Below are 24,034 nucleotides of genomic sequence, written 5' to 3'. Positions count from 1 at the left end.
TCAATGCAACATATTTTGTCACTGAGGGTGAAAGATTCATTATCATCAGCCTTGAGAAAGCTGGATTTCTGAAGCATGGGTCATCTAGGACATATGATGTAATGAGAGAATATGGAAGCATGCATAGAAAAAAATAGTCTTCTGAATTATGAAGCCATATTAAATTTTCAGGTAAAATGTAACTCCTGTGCAGTACTTCATTGTTCAAGAGAGGTCAGGATGGCAACACCAAAGAACAAAATGATGAAGCCTGACACCCTATGGATTTGGTCCCCACAGGAGATGCAAGACTGACCCTTTTTCTGAAACTGGGTCATGCGAGCTGGCTTTCATTTGTTTTTTCGTGTCTGCTAAGGTCTAAGCTCATCTTGTGGCACTTCGTTCAGCCAAGAAATTCTTTCCTCTACCCAGCCACCTATTTTGACAAAACTCAGGGAAATTCAGTGTTTTGGGGAACTCCAGGCATCTGCCAGACACAGCTGACACTGGCACTAGATTTCGAAGCTGGTGGGAGGAGAGGACAGACACAGACACAGGGCCAGACATGCAAACCCAGCAGGTTACATAAGCCTAGAGTACCGCAAAGAGACTAAAAATAAGACCAGCCAATTGGTTTTTCTGCTGACAGCAGCAAGCTGCCGTGGGACATTTAATTCCCTCTGATCACATAAGTGACAGACGAGTTGTCACCTGCTGTGCGCACCAAGGCAGGCAGAGCGGTGAGGATCCCATCCCTGTGGCAGGGGCCACTGGTCCCAGCAGCCCTATCACCTCTCCTACATGCTGCTGTGGGTGGAAATGCCCCAAGAGAAATTAGCGCCAGGCAGAGGCTGCAGAAGTGTACGTTGTCTCTGACATGCTCAGGAAGAGACACCCGAGCTTGGCAGGGTTGGAACGGGCTTAAAATGGGGGACTGGGCAGGTGTAGGAGAGGCCAGGGGTGCTGACATCCCTCAGCCTCACAAGGCGTTAGCAAGAGCCTTGTGCCCAGCGGACATTAGGGCCTTGCAACCGCAGCCAGGGCTATGATGGACGAATTGTTCCAGTCCCTTGTGTAACAAGAGTAACAAGCCTTACATTTTCTTAAATATATTCAAAAAAAGAGAGAGAGAGAGAGAACGCTACGGATTTAGCGGCTTTGGTTACGGGTTCCAAGCGAGCTCCAGCCCGCCAAGGACCATCTCAGAGCTGAGACCGCCCCGGCGGCCAACGGCCAGCAGGGGGCGCGGCTGCCCGAAATGGCGGCGGCGCGGCGGAAGAGGAAGGTCGGCTCTTCCCCAAGATGGCGGCGCCCAGGCACGGCGTGGCTGAGGGGAAGGTGAAGCGGCCGGCGGCCGCCCGCGCTCGCCGCGGCGGGAAGCTAGACAGGCTGCGGCACGCGGTGCAGGATTTCGTGCAGGCAGCTGGTGGCCAGCCGCCGCTGCCCCTGCTGAAAGATTCGGAGAAGCAGAATCGCAGGAACCGCCGGGACGCGAGAAAGGAGAAGCGTAGGCTCAAGCGGAGCCGCCGCCGCCGTCTCCAACGCGGGGAGTCGGTGGAGGCGGCCGCTGCCCCAGCCAAGCCAGCCCCAGCCAAGCCGGCCCCAGCCAAGCCGGCCCCAGCCAAGCCGGCTCCTGCTGCCCGTCGCCGAGCCCCGGCCTCGCCCGCCGCCGCCGTCGGAAAGCAGCGTCCGGGGCCGGCACCGACACCACGCTTGGTTCCCCCCGCTGCCGCAACCGCCTCGGCGCGGAAGCGGGCCCTGCTGGAGGCCAACGAGGAGGAGGAGAAGGAGATCCGGCGCCTGGAGCGGCGGCTGGGGCTCGGCAAGCGCCGCAAGAAGCAGGAGGGGTCAGCGGCGGAGAGAGTGCCGCAGAGCTTCCTGCGGGACGGGCTAGGCTACGTGCTGGGCGCCCTGGGCTCCCGGGCCGGCCTCAGCAGCCTGTGCGAGAGCAGCGACGAGGAGGAGGCGCCGCGCCCACGGGAGGGTCCGCCAGGGCCGCGGGAAGAGGCCGAGGAAGAGCCGGAGGAGGCCGAGGAAGATTCCGAGGACGCCTCAGTCCCCTCCGAGGAGGATGATGTGGAAGGACAGTGGGAGAACGAGAGCTCGCCCTCGTCCCCCGAGGACGGCGGGGTGCCTGAGGCCAGCGAGCCCCCCGGCGAGGAGGAGGAGGAAGAGGAGGAGGTAGGGTGTTCGCCTCAGACAACGCAGTTGTTCCTTTGGTGTTAGTTATTAGATGGTAAAATATATACTTGACTAAAAGTTTTGTATAGAAATATTAAACAGAAATGTATATTTGTGTTCAAATATTTAAGATATTAGTCTCATTTGGTATTTTATTGTTTTCCTGGTAAGAGTGATAATCACGGTGCTACAAAGTATGTTCCCCCTCAAGTAAGGAAAGCTCAGGAGACAGTAGATGACAAGAAAAGAGAAGAATTGGGAAGACTGAAGAAAATGGTGAATGGTCTCATTAATAGGTAATGTAATATGGAAAGTCATTAATCTTTCTGGTTTGATGTGACAGTGCTCATTACTCAAAGAAAAGTGGCAAGGATGTGACTTTTCTCTTCACAAACTGATTTTAAGTTGGCAATCATGTCTGCTATCCTTAATAATAATTATCTTTTGTTGATATAAGTTCTTCAAAGTTGGTCGTTATAGAAGTTGAAAAACCTAGAAAATAAATTTAGGATTGGGCTGAATTCCACACAGCAGTTGTCTGCAAGTGCTAGGTGTAATTCACTAAGTGTCAGTTGAAGTATGCCTACAAAAAAAACCTCATAGTGTGAGTTATAACTCCCCACAAAAAGCATGGTTAAAGTTCTGAAGAACAGAAAAAGTAATTAACACTTTAACACGGTTTAATTTTAGAGAATTTTTAAAAAGAGAAATCTATTGGCATTTTCTTTTACCTATGTTATCTGTAAAATGCAGAATACAATATGCAGTTTGTTCAGTCAGTTAGAATTTTATATACCTTATATGTTAGAAAAGTATGAGGTATTTTCATACTTAATTTCTCCAGACTGTAAAGAGAAGAAAAAGTGGACATTGGGTTTTGTTTCTCAATAGGTTGAGTGAACCAAATTTGGCCTCCATTAGTGGACAGATGGAAGATCTTTACATGGCCAACAGCAGAAAGGACATGAATGAAACTCTGACAGATATTCTCATGAATGCTTGTGTTACTCCAGTTGCCATGCCTGCAAGACTGATGATGGAGCATGTCCTTTTGGTCAGCATTCTTCATCATAATGTAGGAATCGAGGTAATTCTTGTGGTTGGGACTAATTTTGTTTAATAATATATGTTGTAGAGTTTTTTCCTTGATACTTTGTTTGAATTGTCTTTTAATTTTTGATTGTGTGTCACTAAAAAGTACCCCTAGTTGAATTTCATCAGCATTTGTAGCTTTTATACTAGGTATCCACAAGTGAAAGGGACCAAGTCTGTTGTCTTATCTGATTAATTTATTTCCTCCATGAGTTACCACTGGTCACTTACAAAAACATCAGTTTTTTAATCAAAATCTTTCTGTCACTAAAACTTAATTTTTTTAAGCTTCAGGTTTTCTCCTCTTTAATTACACTAATCCATTTTTGTTCTCTTGGGTATTTGAGTATATTGTTCTTGAACAATGTGTATCCAGATAAGGAAAGCTCTGCAGCTACAGAAATCCTTTTACATCAGTGGAAAAAGTCGTTTTTTTAAAGCCCTATCGTGCAAATGATCAGTGGAATTCACTAGGTGTATGAGTGACTCCAGAATATAAAAATCTAAGACTGTAGTATTTAAGGATACTATAAAGCCCCATTATTTTTTCTGTAAAATAAATTTAGAACGTGCATTACACAAAAGTGTAATAACCCAGCTGCATTTAAGATTAGTTTGAGCAATACAGAAATTGGGATTCCAATAGCTGTGTTTATACGTTTGTGCAATATGATCATTGGATACTTAAAACCTAAGCTGGCCAAGGCTTGTAACGCAAGTGAGTACTGCTGCTGAGACTTCTGATTTTTGTAAGACCAGTCAGCAAATATTAGCACCATAATAATGGGGGCGGGGTTGGTTCTTGTTTAGCAGTAATGTGTTCACAGAATGGTAGGGATTGGAAGGGACCACTGGAAATTATCTCATCCAGCCCTCCCTGCTTGAGCAGGCACACCCAGAGCAGGGGGCACAGGAACAACCTGTCCAGGCGGGTTTTGAATGTCTCTGGAGAAGGAGACTCCTCAACCTCCCTGGGCAGTCTGTGCCACTGCTCTGGCACCCGCACAGAAAAGGAGATTTTCCTCATATTCAGATGGAACTTCCTGTGTTCTAACTTGTGCCCATTGCCCCTTGGCCTGTCGTTGTGCACCACTGAAAGGAGTCTGGCCCCATCCTCTTGACACCCACCCTTCAGATATTTATAAGTGTTGATAAGATCCCCCTCAGTCTTCTCTTTCCCAGGCTGAACAAAGCCAGGTCTCTCAGCCTTTCCTCATAAGGGAGATGCTCTAGTCTCCTGATTATCTTTGTAGCTCTCCGCTGGACTCTCTCCAGTAGTTCCCTGTCTTTCTTAAACTGAGGGGCCCAGAACCGGATGCAGTACTCCAGATGTGGCCTAACTAGGGTGGAGTAGAGGAGGAGGATAACCTCCCTCGACCTGCTGGCCACACTCCTTTTTATGCAGCCCAGGACACCATTGGCCTTCTTGGCCACAAGGGCATGTTGCTGGCTCATGGTCACCTCGCTGCCCACCAGCACTCCCAGGTCCTTCTCAGCAGAGCCGCTTTCCAGTAGTTCAGCCCCCAGCCTGTGCTGGTGCATGGGGTTGTTCCTCCCCAGGGGCAGGACCTTGCACGTGCTCTTGTTGAATTTCATGAGGTTCCCCTCGGCCCAGCTCTCCAGCCTGTCCAGGTCTCGCTGGATGGCAGCACGGCCTTCTGGTGTATCAGCCACTCCTCCCAGCTTGGTATCGTCACCGAACTTGCTGAGGGGACGCTCTGTCCCTTTGTCCAGGTCATTGATGAATGTGTTGAACAGGACTGGACCCAGCACAGAGCCCTGGGGAGCACCACTAGTTACAGGCCTCGAACCAGACTCTGCTCCATTGATCATGACCCTCTGAGCTCTGCCCTTCAGCCAGTTCTCAGTGTACCTCCCTGTCCTCTCATCTAACCCACTCTTCCTAAGCTTACTTACGAGGATGTTATGTTCATTACCTACCTCAATTTTGGTATGCTTCCTAATTCCAGTCTTCAGCATCAGTTCTCTTCAGAAACATAGAGATTCCAAAATTTCTTTTTCCAGCTGTACCACTGACAAATGGCTGACTTATCCGAACTTCAAAATCGGTCTAAGCTCATGCTCAGCAATTGTGAAAATTTGGTATGTTGGGGGTTGTTTTACAGTATTATTTTTTTACTCTCCTGATAAGGATTTTATTTGGGAATGCTGAATTCTGTGATGCGTTTGGTTTTTGACATGCAGCTTCTAGTGGATGAACAACTAGCAGTAACAGCATGCTAGACTAACAGCTGGGAAGATGCTAATATGTGTCCATAAAAATTATGTAAACAAATTCTGATGTATGTGTACTGTAAGTTCATATCATTTGCTTTTCTTGCACAGACTTTAAAAGGTGACTGGATGGTATATGTGAGGTGTAAATAACATATACTTTAAGAAAATGTCACACCACTTAGATATTTGTATATGTAAATGTAGAACATCTGTATTGGTTGAGAGGAGCAACAGTATTTCTTTAAAATTAATAGTGGCAGTGCCCCAGAAAAGAATGTTTTACAGATGTCTGTAAAATCTACTTACAGTTAACTGCTGGATTTTTTTCCCCTTAATGGAACTATTGCCAGGTTGGTGCTCACTTTTTGGAAGCCGTGGTGAAGAAATTTCATGAACTCTGTAGAAGTGATGCTGAAGGGAAAGAATGTGAAAATCTGCTTGCCTTGATTGCTCATCTGTATAACTTCCATGTGGTTCATTCACTGCTGATCTTTGATATTCTGAAAAAGCTTGTTAGCACTTTCACTGAAAAAGAAATTGAGTTGATTCTGTTTCTGCTGAAAAATGTGGGCTTTTCCTTAAGAAAAGATGATGCATTAGCTTTGAAGGAGCTGATCACTGAAGCCCAGAGGAAAGCAAACACAGCAGAGAAGAAACTCCAGGATCAGACTAGGGTATGTTTGTGTGTTTTAAAACATTTTCTGTTCTGAATAGACTTCAATAAGCATTTGGATACATGTGTTAATGTACCAGAATGTTTTTGGCTACACTCTGTTCAGATTCTAAGTTACTATTGGTGTTCAGTTGTTGCATTCAGGTTATTTGCATTCTTGTTTGTCTTTCTCCATTAGTTCTTAGGACACAGACACCGAAGTGCTTGTAGTGGTTGAGACTAGGACTTTTTTGCGTCTTACACGATGGACAGTGTTTCTGTTTCGTGATACTTTGTACACTTCAAAAAATGGTCACCGAGGCATGGTGTTTAGCAGATTAAATTCTGAATTGAAGCTTGAACACAAATATAGAAGGAGTTAAAGTAGACATCCTCCTCTGTATTTGTATTCATGTAACTGCCAGCTGAGCTGCTTATTCTCACAGAATAGTAATTTCAAAGTACAGTTTCTAGTTTATTAAGGAAACCCCCAGCACATAATCCACAGAAATATTTCTTTTCCCAATAGGTTCGTTTCATGCTAGAGACTATGTTGGCTCTAAGGAATAATGACATGCGTAAGATTCCTGGTTATGATCCTGAACCAGTTGAAAAACTCCGCAAATTGCAAAGAACACTGGTGAGAACCTTATTGACATGTGTGGTATAGCTGTTCTTAAACCAGGAGTAGTTATTGGTATTGTACGGTGGCTTAATGGGCTATACTGGTTTTTAATTTGTTTAACAGTCAGAAACTCTTGTGGACAAAAATCACTTTTTAGATCATTAAGTATTAAGCTGTGTCCAAGTTTAGTCAGCAATCAACCACCCTTCTGCAGAACAGTTTGAGAAAAGGCGTAATATTTAGCCAAAGACTTTGCCTCAAAGTCCTATACTTGAAAAAGAGATGGTGGGATGTTTAATGACTCTGTAGAAGAAATGAGTCATTATGACAAGTTCTTTTTTCCATCGATTTTTGGATGCAGGCACCCGTTCCTAACTTCACCAGAATTATTTTGGAAGTCTAACACTTCTGAAAACCTGGATGTTTTTACTTTTCTTGGGTTTGGTTTTTTTTTGGCAGAGAGAGGGCAGTTTGTCTAGAGCAACCCAGTATAAAATGCGTGAAAATAATTCTCTCTTTGGATTGGGAACTAATTCATTTTCACAAGACTTGCCTCTGGTTTACAGTCCCTGTATCTCCAACCTGAAAATTACACTACATGTCTACAATACCAGAGCATCATATTTTTCAGATATATTTTAAGGGCAGGATGTGCACATCAGTGATCAGGCAAAAATAAGCTAGGTAACCTAGTTCTGTAGAATTTCCTGTCTTAAATTTTCAGTCCAGTTTTGTTGAAAAGTCTTATTTTGTTCAAAGAGTTTAAACTTTTTGGTTTTTTAATTGTACAAAAGGCAGTTTGTCATGTCATTTTATTTGATTACAAGTGATCAAAAGGAAAATCATGACCAGATTGTAAAATGCTGCAACTGATTTTCAATGTCAGCATCAAATCTGAATTCTAATCAAGTTTTATGATTGGAAGACGGCTACTTTTTAATTGATTGCCTTTTTTTTAATTTAAAAAAGAGTAGCTTCTAAATGTATATTTAAGCACCTTCTTGTATTTGAGATTAGGAAGTATGACAAACATATAAATTCTTTTCAGGTTGCTGACTGAAACTAAAGGTTGTGGGGGGAAAACGTGAAGACCTTTATGGAGATTAAGTTATTTGTTTTAAAGTCATTTTAAGTAAATAAAGTATGTGTTGGTTAGTTGGGGTTTGGGTTTTGGTTGTTGTTTGTTTTAAAAAGCTTCAAACAAAAACTTTTGTGGGTTTTTTTGTATTTTGTTATTCAAGGTTCACAGCAGTGGTTCTGGGAAAGAAACTCAGCTCCGTGTGTCCCTGGAATCTCTCCTCAGTGCTGATCAGGTTGGTCGCTGGTGGATCATAGGGTCATCCTGGAGTGGAGCACCAATGATCAATGATACAAACAGCAAGGCTCAGCAAAAACTGCATATAGGAAAGGTAAATCCGAGCAGTGCTAGTTATAAGTCTAAGTGTTTGTGATCTTTTGAGTATTATTCGTACAGGTGAATAAGTTCCTTTCAGACCACACCAAAAAAAACCTTAATGGACTCCTGTAAGACTAAGCTTTTGGACTTTAAATTCTCCTCTTAACGTTTTTCAAGATTTTGTGCTCAAGTGCTTCATAAGAGCTGTTACTACAAATATTATGGTATAGCTTGTTTTTCCTTATCCTGTGGAGTTGCAAAAGTAACGTGTTATATAAGTGGAAGAAGAGGCTTGACCTAAAGTGGATTTGCTAGTATGAATTCTGACAGGTAGTGGTGTCTGTCTGTGGGTTGTCCAAGTATCTAAGCTGATCCTAAAAGTAGTGTGGTGAGGTGATCGTGGTGACTTGTATTAGGGAAGCATGTCTTAAAAATAATTGGTACAATTAAAATACATTAAAATGTATTTCCCTAGTTGAAAGAGCTCCTGATGATGCCTGTGCCTCTGAACAAAAGCTCAGGACCTTAGGACTGATGCTTCATAGTTTACTGGAGATCTTCATTAACGGTCGTATTAGAGACTGCACAGAAACAGCTTTCTTAAAGCAAGCATAAATAAAATAGCATTTAATTGTTGTTGGTTTTTTTTTTCAGGTGAGTTCAAAGATAATGGAGCTTGCTCGTAAGCAGAGAATGAACACCGATATCAGGAGAAGTATTTTTTGTGTCCTGATGACAAGTGAAGACTTCCTGGATGCCTTTGAAAAGCTTCTCAAGTAAGTACAGACTAGCACAGAAGACAGCCTAGAACTAAAAATAGCATTAGCTGGATTGGAAAAATAACATTGCTGATCTGGGCTTAAGAGCATTTAATTAATAATACAATTTAAAAAGTGCCTAGCTAGGGATCCACGTAGGGTAAAAGGGTAGGAGACAGACCAAAACCCTGGTGTAAGGACTAGTAGAGGGCAGGCAGACCTGAGTGGCAGTCAGAGGAAAGGAGTAGCCCTTGTTATTGTCACGCGTGTCTATAACTGTGATTTACAGCATCTTTTGACTTCAGAAGCCTGTACCTTTTTGCATTGAAGAGGTGCATCCCAGTCTAGTAGATGGAAGTCTGTTGCAAACTTGCTTCCTTACAGAGGCAGACCAGAAGCCCCTTCAGAACACTTCTAGGTTTTGTCACTGGATTTCCGGACTACTACCGCTTCCTTCTTGCCACCTTGTTAAGCCATCTTTAGGTCTCTGTCCATACTTGCACAGCCTGGTAGTGTTCTAGCACTTCCACTTCCCTCTTGCAGAATTTATTAGCTTTGAATTTGCGCCAAGGTCACATTTCATGTTAAGACCAGTTTCCTTACCACTTGTCAAACAGCTCTTTAGAAGAAGATGATGTGATCAGGGAAAAGCTCAACTAAGCTATTCTTTGTGTTTGTCAGAATATTAATTGTAAATCTGTAGTAACTAGGAGGGGAGAGATCAGGTCTGAACTTCTATTGCAGCCTTGTAATTCAAGGGAATTGTCTTACAAGGATGGCATGCAATTATTTAATTTGCTAACCAAACCAAAACAGACTTTGTAATAAAGTCAACTAATATTTGATTAAATGCCACTTCTGCAAAACATACCTTGGATTTAAGACTGAGAATGGAGTCATTCCAATATCATAATATGGCCTGTTCAATTAAAAGAAATTAGCTGCTGCTGCAGTTCTTGCCAAGACCCAGTAGTTCAATTTGCAAATTGATCCTTGACTCTCATCTGTGCTATTTAAACTAGTATACAAATCTGTATACATGCAGGCTTGGCAGAACGACTCTCTGCAGATTGCCTGGTGTGTGTAATACCAATTTTTTTATACTGCAAACTTAGAAATTCACAAATCTGCCCACATCTGGCAGAGTATAATGGAAAGTACACAGAATTTTCAGTAAAGCAATTAACTTTAATGTGACCATGCGTTCCAGAGTGTATAGGAATTTATATTCATATGTTTGATGTCCCTTGAGGAAGAGCCTGAGAAATACGTAGTTTAACTGCACTGGTTGATTCATCTGCTGCTAGATCTCTGGCAGAGTTGAGGTGTGGTTAAATGGTAATTTAAACCATTTTAAATCCAGGCTGCTTGTCTTTCTCCTCCTTACATCAAAAGAAAATTATTAGTTTGAGGGCAAAACAGCTCCCTGAAGCAGCTCAGCTTGTGATCGCAGGAGTGTCAATGTAAAGGGAGGACTGGGAACATCACTGGAGACAAAGAGAAGAGAGTGAGGCTTGATCTATTTCGTCAGCTGGAAGGCTGCACCTTCTTCACAAACCACAGATGGGTGAATGAATGCTTCTTAAGTTTGATGAAGAGGCAATTTTTTAAGAAATCTCATAGAGATGAAGAATTTGAGAACTTTGTCTCACAAAAAATTGAAACTTGTAGAAGTCTTTAATATCCTGTTGTAGTGTGGTGTGTAATTCAGGACAGCAAGTATGTGACTGTATCTACTAAAATCGTTTGAACTGACTTTTAAAAGGTGGGTTTGAGTATTACTATTTTTGATCTGAAGGCAATGATAGTGCTGGGCTTCAGCGGATGATAACTAACCTACTTGGAGGCAGGCTTCCTCTGGTGATAAATATTCTACTTCAGAGGCAGTTATCCCATATACAGAGGGAAATTCTTAGTGATCAAGACATACAAGTCCATGGGAATATTGTAACTCATGAATGATGTAATAGGTGAGGTGGTTGTATATTCTTTGTATAAGTTTATCAGGCTTCTGAAATCTCTACAGGCTTATGGTGAAGCTCAGCAGTGAAAGACAATCCTGACTCTTAAATTTAGAAGTTTATGAATGCTAGGTCTGAAAAGACAAAATACTGCTAGGTCTGTGAAGGAGTGAAGGTAAGAACAAAATTGAACATCAGAGTGCTGATTTACATGGTTACAGCTGTCTGGCAACATGAATGTTTCCTAAATAAGCAAGTCATGATAGAAGTGATGATGAACAAGGAAAAGGAGAGTGTGCCAAATTAGTGATAGTAATGTAACTTCACAAGTCATCTATTAAATGCACGTATGGTGGCTGAAAACCTGTGTATGTTTCAAAAACTTTTTGCAACTTTGTTGCTCTATAATGAAATCAGATAGAACTTGGCTGAGAGCAAGCGAATTATATCACAGACACAGCACTTACAGTGCTGGTCTCTTTTGGAGAAGCAGACTTCTAAGTTTTCACTGCTCATTAGCAATCAGCCTAGAAATCATCCCAGGTTTTCATATTGTAAAACCTTAAATTCCAGGGGGTTTTGGCTGAAAGACAATATTTTCTCTGTTAATCTGGTATGTGTCTATGATCAAATGCAATGGCAGATGTCTGGAGGTGTATACAAACGAGCGATATTAGACTCAAGCAATGACAAATTGTACTATACAGACTGTAGGGCAAGTTCCAGTGGAGTCAAACTTAGAAAATACACTTGAGTTATACTAATACCATATGAAGCTTGAGATTGAAGCAATGAAAAGAATTTTGCTTGGCATTTTTCAGATTATAATACGCAGTATTTTTCATTTTAATTGGTTTTAATGCTGCCAAGCATTTGGCAGCCCTGGAAGCTAAATCATATTATTCACAGAACAGGTGCATTGCAAGTTAGTTACCATTCCCTGCCAAAGTGTCTCAGCCCTCTTCTAGACTGGTCAGCTGTTCAAGTGGGAAGGCTGTTCAGTCCTTGGCCTTTATGCTGAGGCAGCCAACATAAGTACTCATGGATACTGACTGTTTTCTTCAGGCTTTTTGGGTTTTTTTTTAAGGTAGTTTGATATCACTGACTGCATCCTCTTAGGCTACTGTCAAACAATAATGAATTTCAAGTATTATGTACCATGGAGTTGACTTAGAGGTTAAAAGATTCATATCACCAAGTAGGAAAACCATCTTAAAATATTTTCTTATTCCTAGTAAGTACCACAGAAGTGAAAGGGCCCCCAACACATTTCTCTAAATAGGCTTATACTGATCCATAGGCTATTTTTCTTCCTATGACCATAGGTACAAGTGTGAGATAACTGCAACAGGATCCTACAGTTCTTGTTTCACTATTTAATCTTTGTATTGGTACACCATGGAGCAGCACTTGCTGCAGTACTAGCGCTATGTTCAAAGGCACAAGGCTCCATGATGACAGTGCCTTCTCTGTTTTTCTTCATGGAGAGCTACAAACATGGAGTGGGCTACCTTTCCTTCCCCAGGGGGTAATTATACTTGTATCATTCTACTTCTGTCTGTCTGAGGTCCTGCTTTGCAGCCGCTCCTTTAACACCAATAATACTGCAGCATTTCCATATTGCCGTACCGGGATACTGATTTAGCCCACCATCTTAAGGGTTTGAGTCCATTCAGTGTTTTAAAGAATTAACAAGGACTTTCTAACACGTAAAATTTAATGTGTTTGGAGGAGGTTTTAGGTATTACTCTCAGATGTTGACCATAGCTCTTACTTTATGGCAGTAATTTTTTTCCTTGCTAAGCTATTCTCATTCTCTTGCTAAATTTCAGGCTTGGACTGAAAGATCAGCAGGAGAGAGAAATTGTTCATGTTATCCTTTACTGCTGCTTGCAGGAGAAGACATATAACCCCTTCTATGCATTTTTGGCTAACAAGTTTTGTGAATATGAAAGACGATTTCAGGTGAAGAAAAATCTGCTTTCACTTTGGTTTACTGTCGTTATTGCGGTTAGGAAGACTGTTACTAAATACTTGAGAATGGATGCATGCCTGGGAAGATCTTGATCCTGAGGAAGAATTCTGGTGGTATACTTATGTATCCACTAAGGCATACTCATGGTCAGGTCTGAATAGGAAATAACATAACTCCTGCAGGTTTGCTTTCCTCTGCTGTACACATTGTGAAAGAATTGAACAGTGTGAGCATCTCTGTTAATTAACAGAGGGCTCATAAAGGATAGAAGGTCAAAAGGTTTTGTTGTGTTGTTACTCATTTAAACAGTCACTTGATTTGTAGGATTTTTTTTTCCTTTGACACCTAGATGACATTTCAGTTTAGTATTTGGGACAAAATCAGAGATTTAGAAAACCTGTCAGCCACTGCCATCTCCAACTTGGTGTCACTGTTGGCTCACTTATTAAGGACAAAATCATTGCCACTTTCAGTTCTCAAGGTTGGTGTGTTTTCTTTTCAAAATACTTCTATGTTTTCCTTGCATTTGCTAGTTCTGTGTACAATGTAATTTTTGTTACCTAGCTGGTTAACTAGCTGTTCATGGTCATAAGCAAAGACAAAGCTTGTTCTAAAATTACCAGATTAATCCCATTGATTATGGTAATGCTATCATTTGGGGAAAAGGAAACCTGAGGTGACCCAGGCATACAGAAAGTCTACAATTCTATATCTAGAGCAGTTGTAAGATTATTTTCTTTGGAGTATCCAGAGTGGGAAATGAACCCCCTTCATTAACAGGCTTTGTCAGTGGATTCTGTGCTATGCTTTTTAGCTGGTGTTGATTTTTATGAGACCAGAAAGAAATCAACTGAGCACTTGGATTTCAGAACAGGGAGTCCATAGAACTTCATTAGAAGAATAATTGAAATGTATTAAACAGGCAGTTACATGGATTGTCCGAGGTACTTCTGAAGTATTTATCTAATTGAGAAATTATATCTGGTATTCTGGTATTAATAGACAGGTTATTCCTTAGAAACTTCTCTGCTTCCTTATTGATTGGCTTTTGGAAGCAGCGTGCTCAGCTAATTCTTCTGTGCCAGACTTAAGACTCAGTATATATGGGAGGTCAGTTGGTGTGCTAAAAACTGTTCATTTAGAAGAGAACTCAGCTGTTTGAGGTATTTGAATTAATCTAATTGTCCCTCTCTCTACTAGGTAATTGAATTCAGTGAACTGGATAAACCCAAAGTCCGTTTCTTGCGACAAGTATTAAGCACACTGTTAATCAAAGCAGATGCTGAAGAGATCAGTGACATTTTTGTGAGGTAAGTAATCAGAGAGATCTCCAGGGGACCCTTGGTGAGTAGTAGTTAAGGAGATAAGACGTTTGCTTATTTTGTTTGGAATTATACAGTACCTTTTCCAAAGATCAGCCATCCATCCCTTAAAAAGTAAACTCTTCCCGGTGAGTGGGGGGAAGCATATCATTTGAGTGTTAGTGCAGGCTCGATATAGATACAGCTGTGAGGATTGTTATACAAAATAAGGCTTTAAGATATTGGATCATTTTGGTCATAAGATTTTCATGAGCAGAGCTTTGTAATTACTTGCTTTCTGTTTGCAGTGGGATTCACTCTCCCAGCAGTCTTTGCTAGAAGGTATCTTGAGTGTAAAAGGGAAAAAAAGAAATAGTAACGAGGGAAAAGGTTTGGGGATTTTTTTTAATCAACATTGTCTGGAAAAATCTTATTTTTGTATATGGGACAGGGTTGCCTGGAGAGGCTGGGAAACCTCTATCCTTGGAGATGTTTAGGACTTGAGTGGATAAGACTCTGAGCAACCTGACCGCACCTGGATGTTAGTCTGGCTTTAAACAGGAGGTCAGACAAGATGACCTGCTGACATCTTTTCTGACTGAAATTATTCTGTGATAGGATGATTTTGTTGTATTAAACTTGCAACGTCACATAAAGTTAGAAAAAATTAGGTGATGATGTTTCAACTGTTATGCTGCAACACAAGGGAGCTCACACATGGTGTGTGCCTCCTTTGTTGCTGTAATGTAATTGTTTGCATTAAGCAAGTCGAAGGCTCCAATATTCCATTTTATTGCTGAGGATCAATTGCACGTTGAGCGTGTTTGGACTGTTTGCCAAACCAACATAGACTTGCTGGTAATTTGAAAACCCTTCAGAAAAGCTCCTTCTGTAGGTTGGACTTTTTTCTACATCTCTGAAGAAGTTAAAGGAAAACATCAAGAAACTTCTGAAGCAGTGGAATACTAAATATTATTTTTGATCTGTATCTTTACAGGGTGTCTGACAACCCCAAACTGGGACTGCTAAGGGAAGGCTTGAAACTCTTCCTTACCCACTTCGTACTGAAAAATGTGCAAGCCCAAAAAAGTGCTGAAGAAACTAGCTTATTAAAAGAAAGAGTTGAACTAGCAACCAAGGCTTTGCAAGCAAAAGAATCAAAATTGAAGCTATAGTTCTGTTTTCCTCTAATAAAACATAAAGTAAAACTGAGTCTGCGTGAAGATGCAAAGCTATGTTAGTCTTTGAGACCCAAATAACTGTGAATAAGAGCCATGTTACTCTAAAGGATCCATTTTTTGATGTAGGCCGTTACGTTGCTCTACACACTAGTTACAGGTTTAACTGAAGGTGATACGAGGCCTTTCTGAAGAAAGGGAAAATGTGTTTTTTGTCATGTCCCTTTTCAGTGAGTCCTTCATGGTGGTGGTTAGTATCTGGAGAAGAGGATTAAGTTCTCCTCTGTGGTACTCCCCGTCAAGCAGCAGCATTCTGCTTTGCACATTCTAACCTTTCATTTAAAATAATAGCATACTACTGACCGCTGTCTGCCAAAGAAGCAGCCTTCACCAAAGGCTTTTAATAATCAATCGTGGTACTTGCCTGAAGAAACAGGCCGCTAGATGGCATAAGTACTGGTGAGTCAGTTTTAGAATAAATCAACTTTTTTCTTAAAGTATTGAAGTTAACTGCTAATTCTGTGAATTGTTTATGTGACCGTGGGTCAGGAAAAGATCTTCAGCTGGATTCAAAGCTGTAGTTGAAACGACTTGAAGATCTGACTTTGCCCAGTTATTATGGGTTTACAGATTACAGCGTAGTTTTATTGTTCTTTTAGCCTGTTTTTACAGCTGTAAAATTATAGTTGCCTAATCACTTGTGTTAATCAGATTTTTCTAGGCATAAAGCATAACATCAGTACGAGTCTTTTGATAAGAGAATACCTTCCTTAAGAATTTGCTTGCATTTTCCATTCAGGTGGGTTTTTTAAAAAAAAATCATATACATTTCCTTCTGTAACACTAGTTAATGGTGTTTTTTCTTTTGTCACCTTACCACTACACATTAAACTGCAATTTTTCTAAAGGCTCTGCTGTTTGCCTTACTCTAGCTGGATTGCCAGGAAGGGAATGACCTTAAATTGCGGGGGGGGAGCACTTCCTTGTCTGCAGTATGTGCTGCATCTGTGTGACCTACCTGTGCTGGCGCTGCCAGCCCTATTTCTATAACCAGGCTTGCCCTCTGGTGTTCAATAGTTCACTCAAGGTGCCTCCTAATTGAATTTGATACCAATTGATCTATTCTGTTACTTTGGATCTGTCCCTATTGGGAAAATTTGCTCCCAGTAGGTATCCTCCAGAAAATTTTCAGTTCTACAGTAGAGAGGTGGACCAGAATTTTTTAAATTTTTTATTTTTTAATCCAAGAGTTGAATGTAGAATGCTTTGCTTGCTTAGTTGTATGAGCGATATTTTCAGGCAGAGGAGTGTTTCCCCCAGCAGCCAGGGAGCTGTTTTCTCACCTTTTGTCTGTTGGTGAGGGCAGGTTGTAGGGAACAAGGTGTTCTGGGAGCAGAGAGGCTGTTTCAAAATCCCAGGTTATGCTGGCACGGTAACAACACAGAAGAGATTACTATCGAAAGAACAAAGCAAGACGATTTCTTCAGCCTGTTTCATACCATTGGCAGCCTTTAAGCACACGAAACTGGTTATTTCCCCTCAGTTGCATCTTACAGACAACTGACGAGAGGGGAAAAAATCAGTTGAAGTATCTCTAAAATTCATACCAATTACCAGAAGTCTGGGCAGCAGAAAAATCAGCGCTCTATTTTGAGGGATGCTAAAGTCACAACTTTGAAGAGTGCATGTAAACAGCTCCCTTGCAAACAGCCGTGCTGACCCTGGTATTTTAGTTTTTGAGGCTGGACTTAGGAGGAAATCTGTGCAAGCCCTAGAAACTGGCTGCTGTGGAATGCATGGGACCTCGGTGGGTAAAAATTGCTCCCCCTAGACTGCAGCAGCCACCTAATTAATTACCTTTTTTGCAGGAGTTTAGGTAGACCCAGCATTTCAACGTGTTTGTGGTTTAATAACACGTAAATGGAAACACATTGCTCCAGCTGGGAGGTTGAGGCAACTTTGCTCCTCAAGATAAATCTTGAAACATCTTCCTTAAATTAAATGTGTCAGGCTGCCAGTTCCTCATTTGAATGCTTTGCTTGGTGATAAGAATTGACCGCCCCTTCCTGCCCATGGAAAGATTGCCTAGTGTTTTATGGGTCCGAGCCTATTCACTTGCTGCAGCTGCCCGAGGCAGTGCGATGCAGGTGTTGCTATGCAATTAGGGGAGATGGTTTCAACCTTACAGTCTAAAATTACAATTGCAATTTTTTTAAAACTGAGACTTGCATTAGTTGTTGCTTATCCCAAACAGCTAGTATGTTTGGTTCAAGCTTAGTTATTAGAGCCATTGCTTTGTTTCTGAAGAAAACAAATTTTACCTGCCTGGAGCTTTTACACATGTCACATTTCTGTGTAAACATAAATTTTTTTGAAAAACTGAATTTTCAAGGAAAGCAGCCAAAATACGCTGCCAGCCCACAGTGCTGCAGTCGTGGTACCAGGACAGTTGCTGCGGGTGTTTTAGAGTCATCTCGCTGTGGTTCAGTGAGGGAATAACTGTCAAACAGAAATTTGACAACTTTAAGATAAATGTGAATTCCTGAGTCTTGGATCTTGCCACATTTAACAATTTTTTCCATGGTCTTACTGGCCAAGCTGCCACAGCTTGACAGAGGTGGAAGGCCTGTCAGAGTGTGCTACTGACGCACAGGCGCCTCTGCAAGCTGTCGCTTCTGTGGTCCAGTCTCAGCCCAAGGATATAAGGTACATGTGAAAAGGAAAGCTGAGATGATTTTATATTTATTTTTATATATACTTATATTAAAATACCTGTTATATATTTATACATAATATAATATATAGATATTATATATGTGTAAATGTACATATAAATATATATAGTATATTTTATATCATATTTTTAACCTTGGAAAAAAAACCTCATCACTAGCAAAGCCAGCCCTGCCGAAGTGCCTCCTCCTTAGAGCAGGGTTGTCAGTGCTCTAAGGTCTCTCTGTAACAGCCGCAGGTCGGAACGCTGGCAAGCGGCTTCCTGCAAAACTGCGCGCTAAGCACTGGCTGCCAGCAGAGGCTGCTGGAGAAGTTACCCCGGGCTTGGACACGTTTTGCTTTGTCTGCCATGAAATACACCATGTCGAGATTTCCTTCTATTGAGTATTAGATTGTTAGCCAACATCAAACCTCCATCAGAAACGTTCCCTGATTGTTCCAGTAAGAGAGATGCCACTTAAAATGTCCGTGGTTTGGGGGAGCTACTACTTCATGAGCAGAAAATAGCTTTGGGTTGGTAAAAATACGCTATGCTGGAAAACCAAGCAGCTACGGTTGCAACACTAATCCTTACGCCTGACAAGCCAGTGGAAAATATGGTGTGATTTGCTTTAGATGCATTTAACTAAAAGGCAGATGTTTGATTTTTCAGCTATGTAGCAGAAGATTTCAATTCCCCCTTTAAATAGCACTATCCACTCACAGCTATTGCCCCAGTTTCAATTTTTGTTTTCTTTTAGGCTGGACAGCGATGTTTTAAACTTTCTCTGTTTTCTATATCAAAATTAACAGGGCAGTGAAGTCTGGTTTTCAGCTTTGGCCAGAGTGTTACACTGATAAATCATACACAAGTCCTTTTGGCAGGGTTTTTAACACCGCACCTGAATGGGCCAAGTATCTGCAGGGCTTTTTTAACTTGACGTTTTTCCATTGTCCTGCACACCAGGGATGACGGGTTGATATCAGTCGTGCTCCGAAAGCGCAGCCGCAAGCAGGTCTGCCCTGCCTCGCGCTAGCGAAGGTGTGCAACCCAATACTGTACTTAAAGCACATCTGGGATCGTTTGATTCTCATTGTTCTACGGGTGAACTTTGCACGTGAAAAGTTACAGCCTGGGAGCAGCGAGGTGCCAAATGCGCGCGACGGTGTTTTCAGCTTAATAAATACGCAAGTGGCAACTCTAATTTTTGTTGCACTGAGTGTAATAGCAGGCTAGTGCCCGGCTACATCCTGAGCGTGCGAGATTTTTTTTCCTGCAGTAGGTGAAGCGCTTTCAGTTTCAGGAGATGATTTGATCCATAGGGTCACTTTTCCAAAGGCAGGGCCTAAGTTTTACCCAAGACTTTTTGGGTTGGACTGATTTCAGGAAATTGTAGGTAGCCGTATGACTCCTTTACCATATGCCACTTTGTGATTTCATCTCCTGGAGGCGCTTTCCTTCACCCTCCAGTAAAGGTTAGTTTACCATGAGGCCCGCAGGCATGGAGATCACAGCTGCCCATATAAAACAGCTGTGCTATCCGCAAATTCTGGTGTGACCTGAAGCCTTGCTTTAACACTGATTACAGTAGCCTTCCACTAATTGAAATGCATGCACAATTCAGAATCGGATATCATGTGGTTTCCCTAATAACGCTTTAAGGAAATGAAATGAGCATCTATCAAGAATAAGTTTAGGAAGAGCCAGCTGGCACCAACTATTCCTGAAAACTTGTGTCCTAGGACAAAACTGTTTGCACACCAAGATCAGCTCGCTTTGTGCAAATGGAAAACTTCAAAATGAATACATTAGAAAATGACTAAGTAATGTAACTAGAAGGAGAGGTACACAGTAGGATTACAAATAGAGATTTTTTTTTTGTTTGGTCCTTTAAAGCCTTTTGTCAGTAACGGTGAAATGGTTGTTTCATTTTCAAGCATGAAAGATTTCCGAGCATGACAGGATTTTCATTAAAAACTCCATTATGGACCTTTTACCATTCAGACAGCAAGAGTACCCTCAGAGCTCTCTTGGGTGTGCCACGACACATGGCGCTGGTGTGAAATAACAGGGAATATTGTTAGGAGGCAGGGAAGCCCACTGCGGGAACAGCCTTCAGTGATAGTCAGGGGATGGAGCAACGCACTTTTCCAGTATAGAGGCAGTAAGTCAAGGTATGCTCAGTGTCACCTTGGGTTAAAATAGGTCATCTTGATTGCCCTTTCTAGGCTTGCATCTTATTCACAAAATCATCTCTCCTCCTCAGCCAAAGCTGTAGTTCTGGATGGATTTTTTTTTCCTTACTCTGTAGTTCGATTCACCCTTAAAACATTGACTAGATGGTGTTTACTTCCCAAATTCCCTAACTAAATGGTTCATATGAAGATAAAACTAAGCCTGTTGGTCTCTTGAAGATTTTTATTACACCAGGGATTGTGCAGGTGCTGAGCAGCAGGGATCAGGGAGCAGTGCAGAAAGGCAGGGACAGCAATTGCGAATCATAAGCATTTCCTATGATGATAAAAGCTGTTGGGGGAGGCTCTAGGGAGCTCTTCACCAGTGCTCCAGAGCATGAGCAGGAGGCAATAGTTCGGCTCAAAAGCTGCTGCAGGTTTTGAATCTGTTCGTTTTTCTTATCTGTGGTCTGAAAGCAATGGCTCAGATCCAGAGAGACACTAGGCCCATCGATATTTCTTGGGCTGACCTATTCTTGTGAAACCTTGCACCAGGTTTGTGAGTTTAAAGGAGCCTTCAGACTGCTCAGGGCTGGAGAAGCACATATTTATTCCTGGCCAGGTTTTTGACACCCTCACGGATGCTGAGTAACACTTTCCCTGCAATGGCCTCCTCCAGGGAGGAGCCAGGGCTACCCAAAGGCTGACGTGGAGCTCTCGGAGGCACAGGATTAACAGGTTTTGCAGAAGAGGACATTAAGCTTTTTCAACATTATCCCATATTCCTCTGCTGCTAAAATCCACCTTCAATTGTAACCTCTAGATGTATTTATCAGTCCTAAAGATGAAGACTGGAGGAATAAAGGAGTGGGGGGTTTAGGTAGCTTGCCATCCTTAGCTTATGAAAGAGCTTTCTTCTTCCCATCCCCAAAGCAAAGATGATCCATGAGGATCTGTAGTAATGACAGAGGGGTTCTCTCTGGGCAGCTGCAGGGTCAGCAGAATGGCAAGTGCTAGCTACCTACATGCTGCCCAGAGCTCCTGCTGCCTGGGGGTGATTCAGCTTTAGATTCCTAGGCTGGCCTTCCCATCTCAACATGCCTCCATGGTGCCTGTGGGTGTACAGGTCACACGCTGGTCTCCTCGCTGCCCCACAGCTGGGGAAGCAGCAGACAGGCAGTTCCACTCATTTACCCGGGAAATCTGCGGGAGAAGCATGAGATGAACTCACCCTGCAACCCACCCACCCAAGCGTTTCAGTGGTACAGACAGGGTCTCTCTCCTCCGCTAAAACCTCCATCACAGGCTTTCCATCACCTGAAACCTGCATTACACTGAATAGCATCTGATCACGGCCTGAAGAGTGAAAATGTGGGTAAAAATCTGTAAGTTTGATTACAACAAACCATATACTTACACAGCTGTTATTCCAGCTCCTCCATAGCCATTAATACTGGCCAGGATCTTTTCATCAGAGGTTTCCAAGGCACACAAAAAGGCAAAAAGGTGGGTAGACCAGCTGTTTCATGAGGTAGCGGCCAAAGAAAGGCACACGTTGTCTAAGCAGATTACCTGCAGAATGGAGCTGAGCACCATGATGCTCTGGGCAGGAGCATGGAGGCAGCAGATCACTGCCTTGCATCACCCAAATCTGCTTCTCCTGGCACCCTCAGCTCACCCTCACGTGCACATATATATCTTTAAAATCTTCAGGCCACAGTCAGTCAGGCCATTCAGAAAAGTTGGGGGGCTAGGAGCACTGTGGGGGTGAAGGTAGTCAAGAAGATCACTGAAGGAGGATGAGAGCTGCAGCAGGAGCTGGGAAGGGAGAAGGAGGCAGCAGAGACAGCAGGAACCACTGGCTGACGCTGCCGAAGTGTCATCTTAATTATCCCTGGCAAAAGAACAGTGATTAACATCAATGACTGTGGACAACCTTTATGTAATTACTCATTAACATTTCTAAAATTGCACCTAGCTGCTACAGCAATACATGCTTTATAGATTCATCATGTTGAAGTCCAGAAAGAATCATTAGATAGTCTATGCAGACCTCTGTGCATCGCCAGCCACTATTACACTGCAGAAATTAGCACTGGAGGCGGCTCAACGGCTTCTGCTTGACTTTCACGTACTTTCCAGAAAGGGCATCTGGGGATAGCAAGCGATGGACAATCTGCCCCATCCCCTGAGATGTTGTTCTAAATTGGGACTGCTCCCCTGCCCCATCCCCAGGTTGAAATCCCCTCTGGCTGCCTTCCGCTTGTATTTATGGAAATGGTACCCGCGGCCCAGCAGGGCTGGACAGGGACAGGAATTCTCCGTCCCCGTCTCCTCTGTGTGGGAAGAGGGGAGGCAGCCCAATTAGAGGCTTCTGCATTGTCCATCCATGCTCCCTCGTCAGACCCAAGTCCAGCCTGCCAAAAGCTGCCATCGGCCAAGAACATTAACAGAAGTCCTGTGAATAATAATTTCAAATAATGGATTAATTAGAGGAAATTGTGATCTGCTTGAAAATGTCCTGCAAGCAGTAAAATGGAGCTAAGCCTTCCAGCTACATAATTCATTGCAAGCCACTGGCTCTGCTGGGTTTTGCAAGAAGCAAAGGGTGCTGGTGTTCTCACCTACTGATTTGAGTGACCAGTCCCAGTTAGATTTAACCCAGCAAAATCTGTTTCTTTTCCAAAAGGAAGCTGAATGCCAAATTTTGATAGTAGATTGTGATCAAGGAAAGACCAGTAGATGACCACTCTGACCTCCTACACATCACAGGTGATCCCGTTCCCGTGCAGGCACTTCTGTTTCCATACAGGGAGAGCCCCAGAATTTCAGTTAAACTAAAGATTTTCAGCCCTCAACATAGGAAGAACAAGACACTAAATACATCCGTGGGTCTCTGCCCTTGCAGAGGACTCTTTGGAGGAGACATTACACAACACCTCACTCCTCAAGGCAAGAAAAATAAAGCAAAAATTCCCAGAAAAGACAAAACCGCCTAATCTATTAACTGTGGACAACCCCAACCCACTGGAGATGTGTTCCTGATTGCATGAGCATTAGTGCAAAATAAGAAATCAAACCACCACATCACAGTCACTGTGTTCCTCCCAGAGTATCATGCACTTGGCATTTAGCTCTGGCCGGATGTGCACCAGCGTTTTGGGGGCAGAAGGACTGTAGTTTGGTCAATACACACAACGCCCAAGAGAGACTGAGGTGCTCTGGGAGCTTCATCCCTTCTACTATTTGTCCCATGTTGCTGTTCACAGGATTCAAACAGGCAACCAAGGAGCACCCTTCACATCACAGAAATTATGTATGGATGAAGAATTAAAAAATAATGTTTCTACTTTCACAGGTGAAGCACCATGCAGTTATCCCAGCCCCCACAGCAGGCGAGGGGAAGGTTGGGAAAGAAAGAAGGGGATCTGGGCTGAGATTCACCACCCTGAGGGATCTCTGGTGTCCAAGGTGGCACCTGGGGAACCAGCTCCTAGTGTAGGCCCTGGCAGGGAAATGAGAGCTGGGAACAGAAATCAGAGCCGGGAAGGGTTCTTGGGACCAAAGCAGCCGCTTGCAATCACATGGGGAGCGGCGGGCACGCAACCCTCCCACTCACGGCCCTGCAGGCATACAGGGTAAGGGGCGTACGAGGAGGAGGGAATGTGGGATTGGGGGTCTTACTGAGAACAAGAGAAAAAGGTGATGTTAATCCCTTAGTTTTGGACAAGTGTAAAAGTTTAGACTTCTGAAATAATCAATAGTCTTTCTGCTAGCAAAGTATTTCCTTCCCAGCAGTTTCACGGAGAGT

The 24,034-nt window shown here is 42.8% G+C and overlaps 1 protein-coding gene across 1 annotated transcript; it reads left to right on the top strand.

Annotated features, from left to right (window-relative positions):
- The first annotated feature begins 1,253 nt into the window (after window positions 1-1,253).
- NOM1 (nucleolar protein with MIF4G domain 1) lies at window positions 1,254-16,243 on the top strand. The gene is made up of 11 exons (XM_064445024.1): window positions 1,254-2,157; window positions 2,332-2,456; window positions 3,052-3,247; window positions 5,841-6,164; window positions 6,672-6,782; window positions 8,009-8,176; window positions 8,818-8,939; window positions 12,715-12,847; window positions 13,207-13,338; window positions 14,058-14,167; window positions 15,156-16,243. The coding sequence occupies exons 1-11, from the start codon at window positions 1,282-1,284 to the stop codon at window positions 15,331-15,333; spliced, it is 2,475 nt and encodes an 824-aa protein (XP_064301094.1). The 5' UTR covers window positions 1,254-1,281; the 3' UTR covers window positions 15,334-16,243.
- The last annotated feature ends 7,791 nt before the right edge of the window (window positions 16,244-24,034 follow it).

This window comes from Phalacrocorax carbo, chromosome 2 (genome assembly GCF_963921805.1).
Source record: "Phalacrocorax carbo chromosome 2, bPhaCar2.1, whole genome shotgun sequence".
NCBI lineage: Eukaryota > Metazoa > Chordata > Aves > Suliformes > Phalacrocoracidae > Phalacrocorax > Phalacrocorax carbo.
The sequence above is the reverse complement of the archived record's forward strand: the minus strand, read 5'-3'. Positions and strand labels throughout refer to the sequence as shown.